General features: G+C 38.3%; 1 protein-coding gene and 1 long non-coding RNA gene across 2 annotated transcripts; both read left to right on the top strand.

The window, feature by feature from the left end:
- Window positions 1–2,076: 2,076 nt before the first annotated feature.
- LOC131324370 (uncharacterized) lies at window positions 2,077–4,293 on the top strand. The gene is made up of 3 exons (XR_009199315.1): window positions 2,077–2,123; window positions 2,255–2,938; window positions 3,831–4,293. It is a non-coding gene; the product is annotated as an uncharacterized LOC131324370 (long non-coding RNA).
- A 5,003-nt stretch (window positions 4,294–9,296) lies between these two features.
- Window positions 9,297–13,972, top strand: LOC131324369 (small ribosomal subunit protein bS1c). The gene is made up of 7 exons (XM_058356314.1): window positions 9,297–9,758; window positions 10,259–10,534; window positions 10,781–10,861; window positions 12,154–12,435; window positions 12,532–12,642; window positions 12,942–13,028; window positions 13,713–13,972. The coding sequence occupies exons 1-7, from the start codon at window positions 9,465–9,467 to the stop codon at window positions 13,815–13,817; spliced, it is 1,236 nt and encodes a 411-aa protein (XP_058212297.1). The 5' UTR covers window positions 9,297–9,464; the 3' UTR covers window positions 13,818–13,972.
- Window positions 13,973–14,320: the final 348 nt, after the last annotated feature.

Genomic DNA, 14,320 nt, shown 5'->3' with positions numbered 1-14,320 from the left:
GAGAGAGAGAGAGAGAGAGAGCTAAACGTATGTGTGTGAGAGAAAGTAGTTTAATTTGGATTCAAAATTGGAATCCGTTTTGGAATTAACGTGCGAGAGAGAGAGAGAGAGAGAGAGAGAGTCCTAGATCACAGTAATCATTTTTGACTAATAACTGTTAGGAAAGTAAGGAAAATTCGAAAATAAGGAATTAGAATAAAATTAGGAAACATTAATTTTAGTTTTTCTTTCATCTTTCTTCCAAATATTCATTCTTTCCAAGTATATTTCCAATCTTACTACGTGTAAATCTCAGCTATAGAAAAAATATGTACAAATCCGATGGTTCAAAATATAGAAAATTCAAAAACTGTTATTCCATATTATATAGATTGCAGATACTCGATGAGACACTTGATGAGACAATTGGAAGTGGAGAGGATTGATCATGTTTACTGTGAAGGAAACAAGTGTGCGGATTTTCTAGCTAGTATGGTTTTTAAATTTTTTTTGCAAGGCGAGAGTATGGTTTTTAATGATGCTTTAGACTTTCATGTTTTCGATTGTGCTCTAGTTTGTATTAATTCATAATTTTTCGATGATCTAAATGGGGTCGAGTACCCTAGATTGCGGTAAGTTTATTTTTTAATATGTTCATGTTTTACCACACAGAGAGAGAGAGAGAGAGAGAGAGAGAGATCATAAGAATGAAAACCAAAAAGATGTCAAAATCACCATAGCAATGATCAAAAAATAAAACAAAAACAAACTGCAACGTGGCTATGTGTTTCTCAGGATGTGAAGAACTATTGTCGGGGTGGCGATTTGGGGGATTCCTTCGGTAAAGCTATACCCACCGTTCGTCAAAAGCTTCACAATCGGAAATGGTGCTCTCCGTCGATTTGCTCGGATGTGCGTGATTTGAATATTTTCGTCAGTGAATGTCTGTCATTGCCTTCCCCACTAACAGTTTGGAGAATTGCATAATGGAAGGAGCTCAGTTTGTGAAATGGCATAACGGGAGCCATGATTCTCGAGATAATGGCACAATCTATATAATAAAACAGAGCTGTGTTTGAATCTAAAAGACAACCAACGCTCTAGATTTATCCCTTCCTTTTGCATAAATCTCCGCCCTCCATTCAACATTCCTTTTAAATTTTACTCCTACATGTTTCCTTAATATGGGATGTTTCCGAAATCAACGGTTGAGATTAACGTATAGTAAGGCTAGAAGTATATCTGGAAAGGATACTCCTACTTCCAAAAATCATAGCAAGATGTTTCCGAAATCACAACAGGAAGATTTATTATACTTCTACATCTGCGGCTACAAGTATGGTAACAAATACTGTACGTTTTTTTTTTTCCCGAAATCACGGGAAGATTTTTCCAAAATCACAGAAAGATATGTTCTTTTATCAAGAGCTGATATTAAAAGCCAGATTGAGCAACGGCTGAGATGGATTTGACCTCTCCAATTTTGGCGCTCATGAACACACGGCAGTTCCTCACACCCCCATGTCTTCTCTCTCTCTCTCTCTCTCTCTCTCTCTCTCTCTCTCTCTCTCTCTCTCTCCTCCCACGTCTTTCCCTCACTGGTTCCACCATGGAAACTACTCCTATTCTAGATAACCGATTCAAACCAGATCTCCTCAATCCCTCTTCTCGACAAGAAATCTCAACCCATGGCGTTTGGTGAATGAAAGGTCCGTTTCCGCCCTAAGCTGCAGTTCCAGCAACGATCGGCGGCGATAAGAACCGGTACCCCTTTCTGTGTGTGTGTGTGTTGTCGGTATTTTATCCATTTAGATGGCAAGAATCATAGCCCTCGGTTCTTTTATCTGTGTTTGTATTTAATGTGTTTGTGAAAATGCCTCATACAAGTGGAAAGGCTCTCTAGGTCGGTTATATATTACACACAATCTCGTTTTTATATTACCCATGTTGCTCTCTATGTCTGGTTGGACAGTCAAGGAACAATGCAGTGCATAAGTTTGGGTTGGTTTGAAACCAGCTGTTTCTGTAACCTTTCTTCTAAAATGTCGTATTTGGTGTTTCCAATCACGTGTCTCTAATTAGTCGCGTTTTTTCACCTTCAATATAGTGATCTAGGCTGCAAGAAGGCTCTTTGGGATCCAAAGGTATAATTGTTTTTTCTTTTTTAGTTTTAAACTTTTAATTTTTTTAGTTTGCTTTTGTTTTAACTTTAATGTCACCAACATCATTCTTTGTATGTTTGTCTACAAATTTGTTTCTTTTTCCTGAATTGCAGCTCCAATGGTGATATTTTTGAGGGATGCAGTATTGGGGATAATTTCATCAAAGCCATCTGCTGTGACAAACAGATCCGTGGCGGTTACATCCGTGGTGAAGGGGTAATCATTAATGTTTCCACCCTTTGGATAACTTTTTTGCTTCGAAAATTTTATCTTTATTAGTTATGCCCCAAATTAAGCTGGGTTGGTCTACAGATATTTGTTAATCATGATGCCTTAATTGAAATTCTGTTGTCTTTTTGGTGCAATGTCACTACTTATAATGCTTGGTTGGCAACTTGAATCGAACATGTTTCTGTGACAAAGTGAGCCAATTGTCAACACTTATTTACAGATTTACTGTATTAAATTGCATTACATCGTGATGATCTATCTGTTCACTTTCAACTTCTTACCCTTATTTATCGCTTTTGTCCTCAGGTCTTCGAGGGGATCTATCTAGAGATTTAGATGAGTCTTTGATGCAAATTGCAAGGACTATAGAAAATGCAGTGTCACCGGTAAAAGTTTACCTTGCATTTCCCCCCTTAATTCGTTTTTTCTTATCTATTTTTTGGTTTCTAAAAAATTATTGTTGTCTACTTTTTCACTAAACTCTGTGCGTTGATGAAGGTGATTTTTCCCTTCCTTTTTCTAGGTACGCACGTCATGCATAAAATTAGTGCAAAGAAAATAGGAAGGTAAGAAATTTCTGGTTGTCTTCTTTTATTGCTTTCTCTAATTTTTTTTTTCCTTGGGGTTTTCCTGCATTTTACAGATCTATTTCACTCGGTACCTCTTGAATTTGGTTTTCTAAGCACCAAATGCAGATATTTCTATGTGGTTTTTGATGGTTAGATTTCTTCAATAGGTTTCTTAGGATGTTTTTTCATCAAACACTGGTAGGATGCGTTGTGCAATCTGTCATCTTGATGATCTAACAGTGAAGTGGGATCCTTTGAAGGCCATGACAGCCCTCAACCTTAGACACCTGATTTGGAAATCATTTTTGGATCTATTGTCAAATTGCTACAATTGAACTAGAACTCGAAAGAACTAGCATGGAAGTTAGAGTTGTATGAGTGGGTACTAAACCAATTAAACTAATGAGGCTTCTAATAGGCGATTGAAGTATGTATTTGTGTTGAAACTTGAAACCACTTTGGCATCAACTGCGAACATAGTGTTTAATACAGAAAACTGGATGTTTGTGAAATTTCTAAAAAGAATTGGAGTTTAACTTTACAAAGGCCTTGGATGCCGACAAACAGAGGAAAAGAGTGCAGAAGTCTAGCATTTATTCACGTGAACCCCAATTAACAAATGTTGGCAAAGAGGAAAAGAGTGCAGGAAGTCGAGAATTTCCTCATTGAAGTCCATGTTATTCTTGAATGGATGGACTTCTTTGATGTTTACTTGAGTTTTTTTTTTTTTTTTTAAAGTTGTGAGTCAGATTTACTGTATGGTCGCGTCGGATTGGTCGATGGTGATCAATACAAGTGCAATGTGGTTGGGTGCATTTGGTGTCGGTTGTGATCAATACCAGTGCAATCTTAAGTGCTTAAGTGCTGCTATTGTTATTCTAATTAGCAGGTTGGTGACTAGCTAGGAGTAACCACACAGGTCACGAATTCTTCATTACAAAAGTGCTTTACACTCAGAGTTTGGTGCTAGCATGGGGGCATTGATGCATTCTGACCATGATTACTATTGTTTTTGGAGGCTTTTCTTTGGTCATGACGGTATTGTTGTCAATTGAATTAGTGGTTTGCTTTGCGATGATATTGATTTTTATATTCCTAAATGTGTGTGGCTTGGTGTATGACCTATGTAGTTGTATATGTCTTCCAGTTCTTTGTTGATACAAATCTTGCTTATCCACAATGAAGGCTTTACTACTTATTATGAGGAATTTGTGTGAGACTGGTTGTTGGTCAGATTTTGATTTGCTAAATTATGATCAATATAGTTGCAGTTCTGATCAAAATTCCACCCAAAACCTTTTTATTTTCCTGAAACGTGCTTCCTTTTTGATAATTCAGATGTTCATGCCAATTTTCGCGCACCTCAACTAATCCTGTCGGCTTCACCACCCACTTGCACGGAGTTATAGAGAGTACTCGACACGTTTGGTTATTTTCTTCAATTTTGTTCACATTTGGGTATTTTTCTTGGAAGATGGTATATTCAGGACTAAGCTTCCATGGGTTGGAAGCTCTAACTGGCTAACGATGTGCAATGAAACTTTAAAAGGAAATGGAACAGGTTGCATTTGCATTTCTTCAACAAGTCTATGACAATTAGCTTGGTTCTACTCCAAGCTATAGCATTGCTGCATCTATTTGGCTGAGTAAATTAGAGTTAGTATTTTTTTACGCAAGGCGAGTTAGGTTAACATGGGTTGTCATAGTAGAGAAGGTCATTGGTTAGGACGGACAATTTGCTAGATAAAATGGTTTATGCTTTGTTGAATTTTACTCTAGAATCACGTTTGTTTAAAGGAAGATGCTTACTTATTTGTTTTTTTTTTTTGTGTGTGTGTTTCCAGGTAGTAGTTTAATGTACAAGTGGCAAGATTACTGAAATACAATTTCCTTACCTGTGTTTTTCGTTGAGTTGATGAATAACAATAATATGTGTTTTATTTTCTAAAATGTGGTCGAGTTGTCATTTTTCTCCTTATCTTTGGTTGTTGGGCGAATTATATTGTACATGGGTGTGATATGAATCACTGCTTGATTGATTAGATAGTATTAAGCTTAGTTTCGCTACGGGGCTAAAAGAGAAAACTCGGCCTTAGCCCCGTAGGAAAACTCAGAGCCTTATATTCTTTCCGGAAAAGTCGGGTTCACTGGTAGAGGTGGTTAATAATAGAGAAGGGTAGTCATTTAGGTTGGGTTCAGAATACGTAGCGCCGTGCATTCAGGCACGAGCATACACTAGTTATAAAATAGAGCGGTTTCTGATAAAAATGTCTAGGCATATAAATGAGAGCAACCTCTACAACCGTAAAATCACTTTCTGTTAACTTTGTAGCCATCAAATTTTTTTTTTAGAAGATAAAAAAAATAACTCTATCCTCATTTTTATGTAATGTATCTCTATGTAAAATAATGTTGCCTCAAATAGGAAAATATATGAAAATGATAACTGAAGCTTTTTGGAGATTACATCTATCCCGTAGAGTAGTTGGGTAATACGTGCAACTTATTTAAGTTGACACTATGATACATTCCGACGTGTCTTTAGGTACTGATATCCGCTAGTTGGTATATAAGGGAGAGGTGTGCTAAGGATGGCCATTAATGCTCTCTAATAGCTATAAATAACACCCAAAAATTGTATAGAATTTTTTTTTATCCTAAACAGAATGGACATTGATAGATATAGATTACAATGCCCTTAAAATAAAATCATTCAATTACGATTTCTTTCACATCGAGTAATTCATCGAAGATAGAATCCTTTCCTAACTCAAACTTCCTAAAACCCCACCGACTTACGGGAAATGCTAGGGGCACATCAATTTTTCATATCTCAACCACATCCCTTTCACGTACATGGGTCCTTAGTGGGTCTACCGCATTTATTGTGAAATTCCCACACATGCATGTGAGAGATTTGTGGTTGGGATGTGATACATTAATGTCTCCCTAGCATTTCCCCCCGACGTATAACCATCTACGCCTAAAATCATGTGCATATATATCCCTTTATTTTCCCATAGTTCTCAATTAGAAAACCCCACTCACTTTTCTATCCCCTCTCCTGTTCTTCTTCTTTAGTTTTATTCGGTATTCAATATGACTCGGCCTTATGAGTTGATCCATATATGTCGGACTGGTACATCAATCATACCAGAAAATACAAAAATACCTTCCAATACTAATAATGACCACTTCTATTTTTGCATCAAAATCATACTCGTATATAGTTGACTCCTCGACATATATATTTAATCGAAGGTGAAGAAGATGAAGACAGCCTCGGCCTTTCGAAACTTACTTTAGAGGACAAAGAGCATGTCAAGTTTATCGAAATCCCGGTTGACGAATTGATACATGAGGGTACGTTGTCAACCATATCTGACATGCTCTCGGCCGTGGAAATACCTGATGACAATCAGCCGGACATGTTGGATGACATCACCAACTTCTCCCTGTCTATGGCACCCAAGAATGATCACAACGTATGGTCCAAGGTTCTGACTATGATCGTTTGCATAGACGCTGCGGACTACGTTGTTGGTGTTGATGGTGTTGATGTTGCTGTTCTGAGGGAGTCAATGGAGGGAATCATGGGGCCAAGGGAATTGCTGGCAGTGGCACAATAAAATCGATCCTTTCCATTTGGAATTATCAGATAAAATTAATCTAAAAATGAGGTCAAAATAAATGAAGGGTATGTTGGGGGCTTTTTGAAAGTCAGGATGGAAACTTAATTATTCAAACAAATTAATTAGAATGAGAACACAAGTATCTATAGGGGACATGACTCCTATTTAACTGACCTCGAAAGTCTCTTCCATGAATAATATATAAGGGAGATCACTAATTGTGTGGACTCCTTGAAGTTGGCTCACATTTTCATGTTACTATAAAGATCCGATAAATTAAGAAAATTCTAACATCCATAAACCATTTAGAAAGGGAAAAACATGAAATATTACATGCATAAAGCAATTCCTTGAAAACCCACGTTTGGCAAGTGAAGTAGAGTGTAGTTGGTGCCTCCCTTATATTCTCATGCATATAGGCAGGGTTCGATTTCCATGAGCACTCATTTTCCTCCCCAAGTCCCTTAGAAGACTAGGATAGAGTAAATTAGGATTAACAAATAGAAGGGAGAGGTGTGCTAAAGATGGCCATTGCTCTCTAATGGATATAAATAACACCCAAAAATTGTATAGAATTTTTTTTATATCATAAACAGAATGGACATTGACAGATATAGATTACAATGCCCATAAAAAAAAATCATTCAATTACGATTTCTTTCACATCGAGTAATTCATCGAAGATAGAATCCTTTCTTAACTCAAACTTCCTAAAACCCCACCAACCTATGGGAGATGCTAGGGGCACATTAATTTGTCTCACCTCAACCACACCCCTCTGACATACATGTAGGTCTCTAGCGGGGCCCTATCATTTATTGTGGAATTTCCACACATGCATGTGAGAGAGATGTGGTTGGAATGTGATACATTGATGTGTCTCTAACATTTCCCTCGACGTATAACTATATGCGCCTCAAATCATGTGCATATATATCTCTTTATCTTCGCATAGTTCTCAATTAGAAAACCCCAATCACTTTTCTATCCCCTCTCCTATTCTTCTTCTTTAGTTTTATTCGGTATTCAATATGACTCGGCCTTATGAGTTGATCCATATATGTCCGGCTGGTACATCAATCATACCAGAAAACACAAAAATACCTTCCAATGCTAATGATGACCGCTCCGATTTTTGTATCAAAATCATAGTTGACTCCTCGACATATTAATCGAAGGTGAAGAAGATGAAGGCAGTCTCAGCCTTCCGAAACTTACTTTAGAGGACAAAGAGCATGTCAAGTTTATCGAAATCCCGGTTGACGAATTGATACATGAGGGTACGTTGTCCACCATATCTGACATGCTCTCAGCCGTGCAAATACCTGAAGACAATCAGCCGGACATGTTGGATGACATCACCAACTTCGCCCTGTCTATGGCGCCCAAGAATGATCACAACGTATGGTCCAAGGTTTTGACTATGATCGTTTGCATAGACTCTGTGGACTACGTTGTTGGTGCTAATGGTGTTGATGTTGCTGTTCTGAGGGAGTCGATGGAAGGAACCGTGGGGCCAATGGAATTGATGGCTAGTGGCACAATAAAACCGATCCGTTCCATTTGGAATTATCCGATAAAATTAATCGAGAAATGAGATCAAAATAAATGAAGGGTATGTTGGGGGCTTTTTGAAAGTCAAGATGGAAACTTAATTATTCAAACAAATTAGGATGAAAACATAAGTATCTATAGGGAACATGACCCCTATTTAGTTTACCTCGAAAATCTCCTCTACGAGTAATTTATAAGGGAGATCACTAATTGTGTGGACTCCTTGAAGTTGGCTCACATTTTCACATTACTCTAAAGATAAGATAAATTAAGAAAATTCTAACATCCATAAACTATTTAGAAAAGGGAAAACATGAAAGATTACATGCATAAAGCAGTTCTTTGAAAAACCACGTTTGGCGAGTGGAGTGGAGTGGAGTGGAGTGGAGTTGATGCCTCCTTTATACTCTATGCATATGGGCAAAATTTGATTTCCGTAAGCACTCATTCCCCTTCTCAAGTCCCCTAAAAGACTAGGATAAAGTAGATTGGGATTAATGGAAAAAATAAAAAATTCACTTTTGGAAAGGAAAAAAAACTACAAACGGTTTCAACTGCTTCCTTTCCGGTTTGTAGACAGCTCTCGCAAGTTGCAACGGCGAATGAAATTTGTTCATGCGTAACATAAGGTATTCCTAATACAGATTTGCAATGTTTAACAGGCTGCCAATAGCCTGCTATAGGCGGATGAGAAAAAAAAACTCCGGAAAAAGACGGCCAATGACTTATTTGGATAATTAATATCCCTTAAAGATATTTTTAACATTAACAAATATTCTTAACATATTTTTAACGGGTATTAATTTTCAAAACAAGTCATTCGCTGCCATTTTTCTTAAAAACTCAGGCCTGTGAAAGGCCCAGCGGCCCCAGAGGGGTGGCCCCCGTACTTACACCTGGGTTGGAAAGAGTGGGTTTAACCCGCTCAATATTTGCTGGGTCAAATTGACCCAGCCCCTCCCTCTCCAAATGAATGCTGAAGACTTGACTTTTTATGGATTAAGCTCAATTCGATAGTAAACAAGCTCGAACATGAGTTTTAAGCTCATTTAGTAAACAAGTTGAATTTCATTTAGTTGTAAATTGACTGGCCTATAAAAATTCAGTTAGTTTGTAGCAGCTAGACTCATTTATAAAGACTCGTTTAGTAAGTGAACCAAACTCAAATGCCTCACACCAAACAAGTCAAGCTCAAACTCAAATGTACTTGGCTCGACTCAGTTTTCCTTCCCCTTTGTATCTCTCGATCTAAACTTCTTCCACCTTATCTGACCCAGCAAATGGTGTGACCCCAACAGACAAACAATCTATCTCTCTCTCCTGCTTCGACAAGAACAATGGCGTCACTGGCGCAACAATTGGGTGGTGGCCTTCGGTGCCCACCAATCTCTACCACTCGTCTCTCCAATAAGCAGAAAACCCAGAAGCCGAATTGGGTGGTGAGAGCAGTAGCGTCTCCTTCGGTGGGCATATCAAATGCAGAGACCAGAGAGAGACAGAAGCTCAAACAGTTGTTCCAAGAAGCCTACGAGAGGTGCCGGAAATCCCCCTTGGAAGGCGTTCCATTCACCCTCGAAGACTTCTCTTCCAGGCTCGAAAACTTCGACGTCTTTCCCGAAGTCGGCGCCATGGTCTCCTCTCATCTCTCTCTTATCATCTCTACTCTCACATACATATGTATAATATGTGCGTGTATATCTAGGCGATAACGATCTGTGTGCAAATCACGTAAAAAAGAGGGCAATTTCTTGTTGTCCTTCTTTAGCAGTTTGTTTAGGCAGTTAAAGGGCTAATTGAGAAAACTAAAGTTTGAGGCAGCCTCATAAACTAAAAGGGTGTTCCTTTATAAGAGACTAGACGCCCAGGCATTAGATGCGTGTGCAAATCGTGTTATGCAAAAGATGGGAATGCGAAAAATCTTAAATTTTAGTTATGCGTAATGATCGTATTGTACAAAGTTCCCTTTTCGGAAATTGGGTTGCTTCAGTTCGTCAAAGGTTAACTAAATTGCCTATGAACTGACTGGATGAGTAAGAGAATACCTCATTGAGAGAGTTTCATTCGACTTTGTTCATGTTTAGTTATATTGAACAAGAGCAGTTTGTTTAATCATTCGAGTACTTCCTTTCAGGTGAAAGGAAAGGTGTACAATGTTGATGGTCATGGAGCAGTGGTTGACCTTGCTGCGAAATCTTCAGCATACTTGCCAGTCAGAGAGGCATGCATTCACAATATAAGGCATGTTGAAGAAGCAGGCATAGTTCCTGGCATGGTGGAAGAGTTTGAGATTATTGAGGAAACAGAAGATGGTGATAACTTGATCTTGAGCTTACGAACGGTCCAGTATGACCTTGCGTGGGAACGATGCAGGCAGCTTCAGACTGAAGATGTTGTTGTCAAGGGAAAAGTGAGTATTTACACCGGATTCCTTTCTGTTTCTTATGATGTACATCTTTTGATGCATTCTCTATCTGATAATTTAGGTTGTCAAAGGTATGAAATGGAATCCATTCTCTATCGTCTTGATACTCATTATAAGTCATGAATTTTGTTTATGGTTTTTTTAGTGCCACTATCTTCTTATAGGAACCTCGATTGCATCCGTGGAATAGTGATAATTCTAGTTTGAAAGATTTTTCTTTTAAATATGCAGATTGTTGGTGCAAATAAAGGTGGAGTTGTGGCAGTGGTGGAGGGCCTCCGTGGTTTTGTTCCTTTCTCACAGATATCAACAGTGAGTTCTACAACCTACCTTGCAACTTTCCATTCGTAAATATTCTTAATTTGATAACTATTTCCTTCAACCTAGCTTTCAACACTTCTTATTTACTTCTACTTTGAAGTGATAATCATGCTGGTGTTGTCATATATTACAGCAAACTGTCATATTCAGGATGTAACATGGAAAACATTCACCTGTTATGAATTATGTGATTATCTGTTTACATGAACTCTTTTGTCATCCTCCGCCTTTATAACGAAACAGACTAGGTTGTGTGCTATTTGATAAGTCCAAGGATTTGACCAAGTCGAGTAGGGCTGCAAACGAGTTCATTAGCTCTACCCTAATGAAAATTTGATGAGCCGAGGTGACTTAGGTTCTAGTTGAGCTTGTGCTTGTTCACAAACCTTAATGAGCAAAAAATTATCATACGTTTATGCTCGATGTTGTGTTGTAGATAAAATTTCCATTAGCCCCAAAAAAAGTAATATTGCTGCATGGACCTCAGAAGAAATGTTATTTTAATTGTGGCCCCAAATTCGCGATCTTAATCAAGCCACACACTGTCAGGCTTGGACTCAGCTCAGTTATTAAACGAGCCTAAAATTGAGGCCCGGGTTCTGGTTTTTTAATAGACGAATTGGACTCAAACAAGCCCTTACTGAGCCAAGCCTCGAACAATTCGTGAAGGCATCATTTTATTTGCAGCCCTGTGAGTCACAAAATTAATGGAACTGTTCTATTCTAAACTTTATGAACAAATGCAAAACCACTCGGTATGGTTTTGAGTATTTTCTACTCCCATGTAGTTTGAATAATGCTTTCTTGAGTTGCGTTTTTTTCCTTTTGCATGAGTGTAGGCAAAATGAGGATGTTAAGGTGTATGTATTGTAAGACTAGAAGACAGAAGATTAAAGACAAATATTGGTGAATTGGTGGGGGTAGCACCTATAGAAGTTAGTTTGTAGAAAGTAAGTTAAGGTAGTTGGGTCACATACACAAAGATTAGTGGATGCAAGAGTATAAAAGTTAGTAAGATAACTAATCACGGAAATGCTGGGGGGAGGGAATGCCTAAATCAACGTGGGAGGCAGTGTATAAAGATGTGAATCAACTGAACTTAATCGATTTTATGGCTCAGAATAGTGAGAACGATTCATGTAGCCACCTCAATAGATTGCTTACAAGGCTTAGTTTGGTTTGGTTCTGAACTTCATCATTGATTACTTCTGTGTCATTAACTCTCACTGCTGGTACATATTGAATCCCTTTGTCGTTACTGCACTCTCCTGTTATGTATTTAGACTGCTGATGCAGAAGACCTTTTCGGAAAGGAGATACCGGTTAAGTTTGTGGAGGTAGATGAGGAAGAGTCTAGGCTTGTTCTCAGTAACCGCAAGGCCATGGCTGACAGCCAGGCACAGCTAGGAATTGGGTCTGTTGTTGTTGGAACTGTTCAGAGCCTCAAACCTTATGGTGCCTTCATTGACATTGGTGGAATGAATGGACTTCTACATGTTAGCCAGATCAGTCATGACCGTGTCGCTGATATAGCAACAGTGCTTCAACCTGGCGACACCCTCAAGGTACTGTGCGGATATCGTAAAATCTCTTCATTATTGGCTGGAAATGAAAAATGTGCTTCTTTGAAGATGATGTTTGGTACAAATGTGGTGATGTAGGTGATGATACTGAGTCATGACCGGGAGAGAGGGAGAGTCAGTCTTTCTACTAAGAAGTTAGAGCCAACACCAGGGGATATGGTTCGCAATCCGGAGCTTGTTTTCGCAAAGGTAATTCGTTCAACAGAAAAGGCAAAAAAAGAAGAAGAAAGAACTATTATTAGTTGCATTCAGCTCATCTCTCGGTCGTACTTTTCTATTCTTCAATACAGTCAAAGAAGGTGGAAGAAGGATAATATTGTATTTTATGTGTAAATGTTACATTATCCTGTAATTAGATTGACTAGCTGAAGCTTGGATTTTAGGTTCTTCATGCTTTCTTTACAATTGTCCTCCTATATGATACTTACTCGCCGCCTTTTAGTGGAAAGAGATAATATGTGCATATTTGTTTGGTACTGTTCTGACAGGCGGAGGAGATGGCACAGACATTCAGACAGAGAATAGCTCAAGCGGAAGCCATGGCTCGTGCTGACATGCTGAGGTTCCAGCCTGAGGTATCAATCCTTGACTTCTTTTACCCATCCACCTAAAGCTTAGAGTAATCAAAAGGAGTTAGGTTGCATGCAACATAGCACAATATAACAAAATACAGTTCTAGCTCTCCGTAACACTGTGTGCCTAACTTAACAAATATGAAACTTGAATAAGTCATATAGTCTGCCATGTTCCCTTTTTCTTTTATTTCTTCCTAGCAACTCAAAATTCATCGAATTTATACTGTTAAGGTGTGTTTCATGTGAGGAGTTGCTGGGTATAGAACTTCTCTCTTGAAATAGAATATGTTCCAAACAAAATGGAAGTAAATAAACGGAAGTAATTCTAACTCCTACATTAACCTTCTTGTTGTCTCTATACCCCTACCTTGTTTCGAATTATGTTGCTCAGCTGTAAGCAAATATCCGATTAAGGTTTTTGATTTGTAGAGTTTGTCTCTCTTGGTAATGCCATTTGCCAATTATGTCAAGGTCATTCCTTGTATCGGTCCCAAAGCATTGGGTACTGACGTTCTTGGCCGATTGTTTTTGATGCTGTGATGATATTTTAGCATTTTATTTTGGTACCTTTGCATACATTAATTAATCATTACTAGGTTTGGTATCTAGCTCTACCCATTTGTTATTTTGTTATGCGTTTTATACTGATCAGACTAATTGAGCCATTCCCGCCCTCCTTTGCAGAGTGGACTGAACTTGAGCGTGGATGGGATTTTAGGTTCACTTGTCGATGACTTGCCTGTTGACAGCCTAGATCTGACCGATATTCCTCCAGCTGAAGATTTATGATATGAAGTTGCTAATTCTTGTTTTGTTTCATCCCTCTTGGGTTTATAAGTTGTATTCTGTTCAAGGGTTGTTAAATTGTTCTACTTCTGTATCTCACCTAATTAAATAGATATAAGATAAGTTCTCAATGTATCTTATCCAATCTCCTTCGGTTCCGCCTACATCGGTAACCAGATCGATCGTGATCATACTTGCATACAGATAACAAATAGTATGCAAGAGTTGCTGGTTCTGCGTATCTAAAACATAATCACAATCCATTCCCCCATCTCTCTGCACATTTTGATTTTTGTATGCTGGAGATCGTCTCCTATTTTATGGGGGTCCTCTTTTTGAATACCATTTCATGGGTTAAAAGAATTAAACTTTAGGCCAAGGTAGAAATCTATGTACGCTTGGTGTTACTTTACTCAAAGGCAAACAACAGTCGTCATCGAGAGAAGAAGAAATCAAAGATAGTGCAGTCAACCAGACAGAGAAGCATATCCAGATTTAATTGTCTC

Source organism: Rhododendron vialii, chromosome 4a (assembly GCF_030253575.1).
Source record: "Rhododendron vialii isolate Sample 1 chromosome 4a, ASM3025357v1".
Taxonomy (NCBI): Eukaryota; Viridiplantae; Streptophyta; class Magnoliopsida; order Ericales; family Ericaceae; genus Rhododendron; species Rhododendron vialii.
This window is presented reverse-complemented; position numbering and strand designations above follow the sequence as displayed.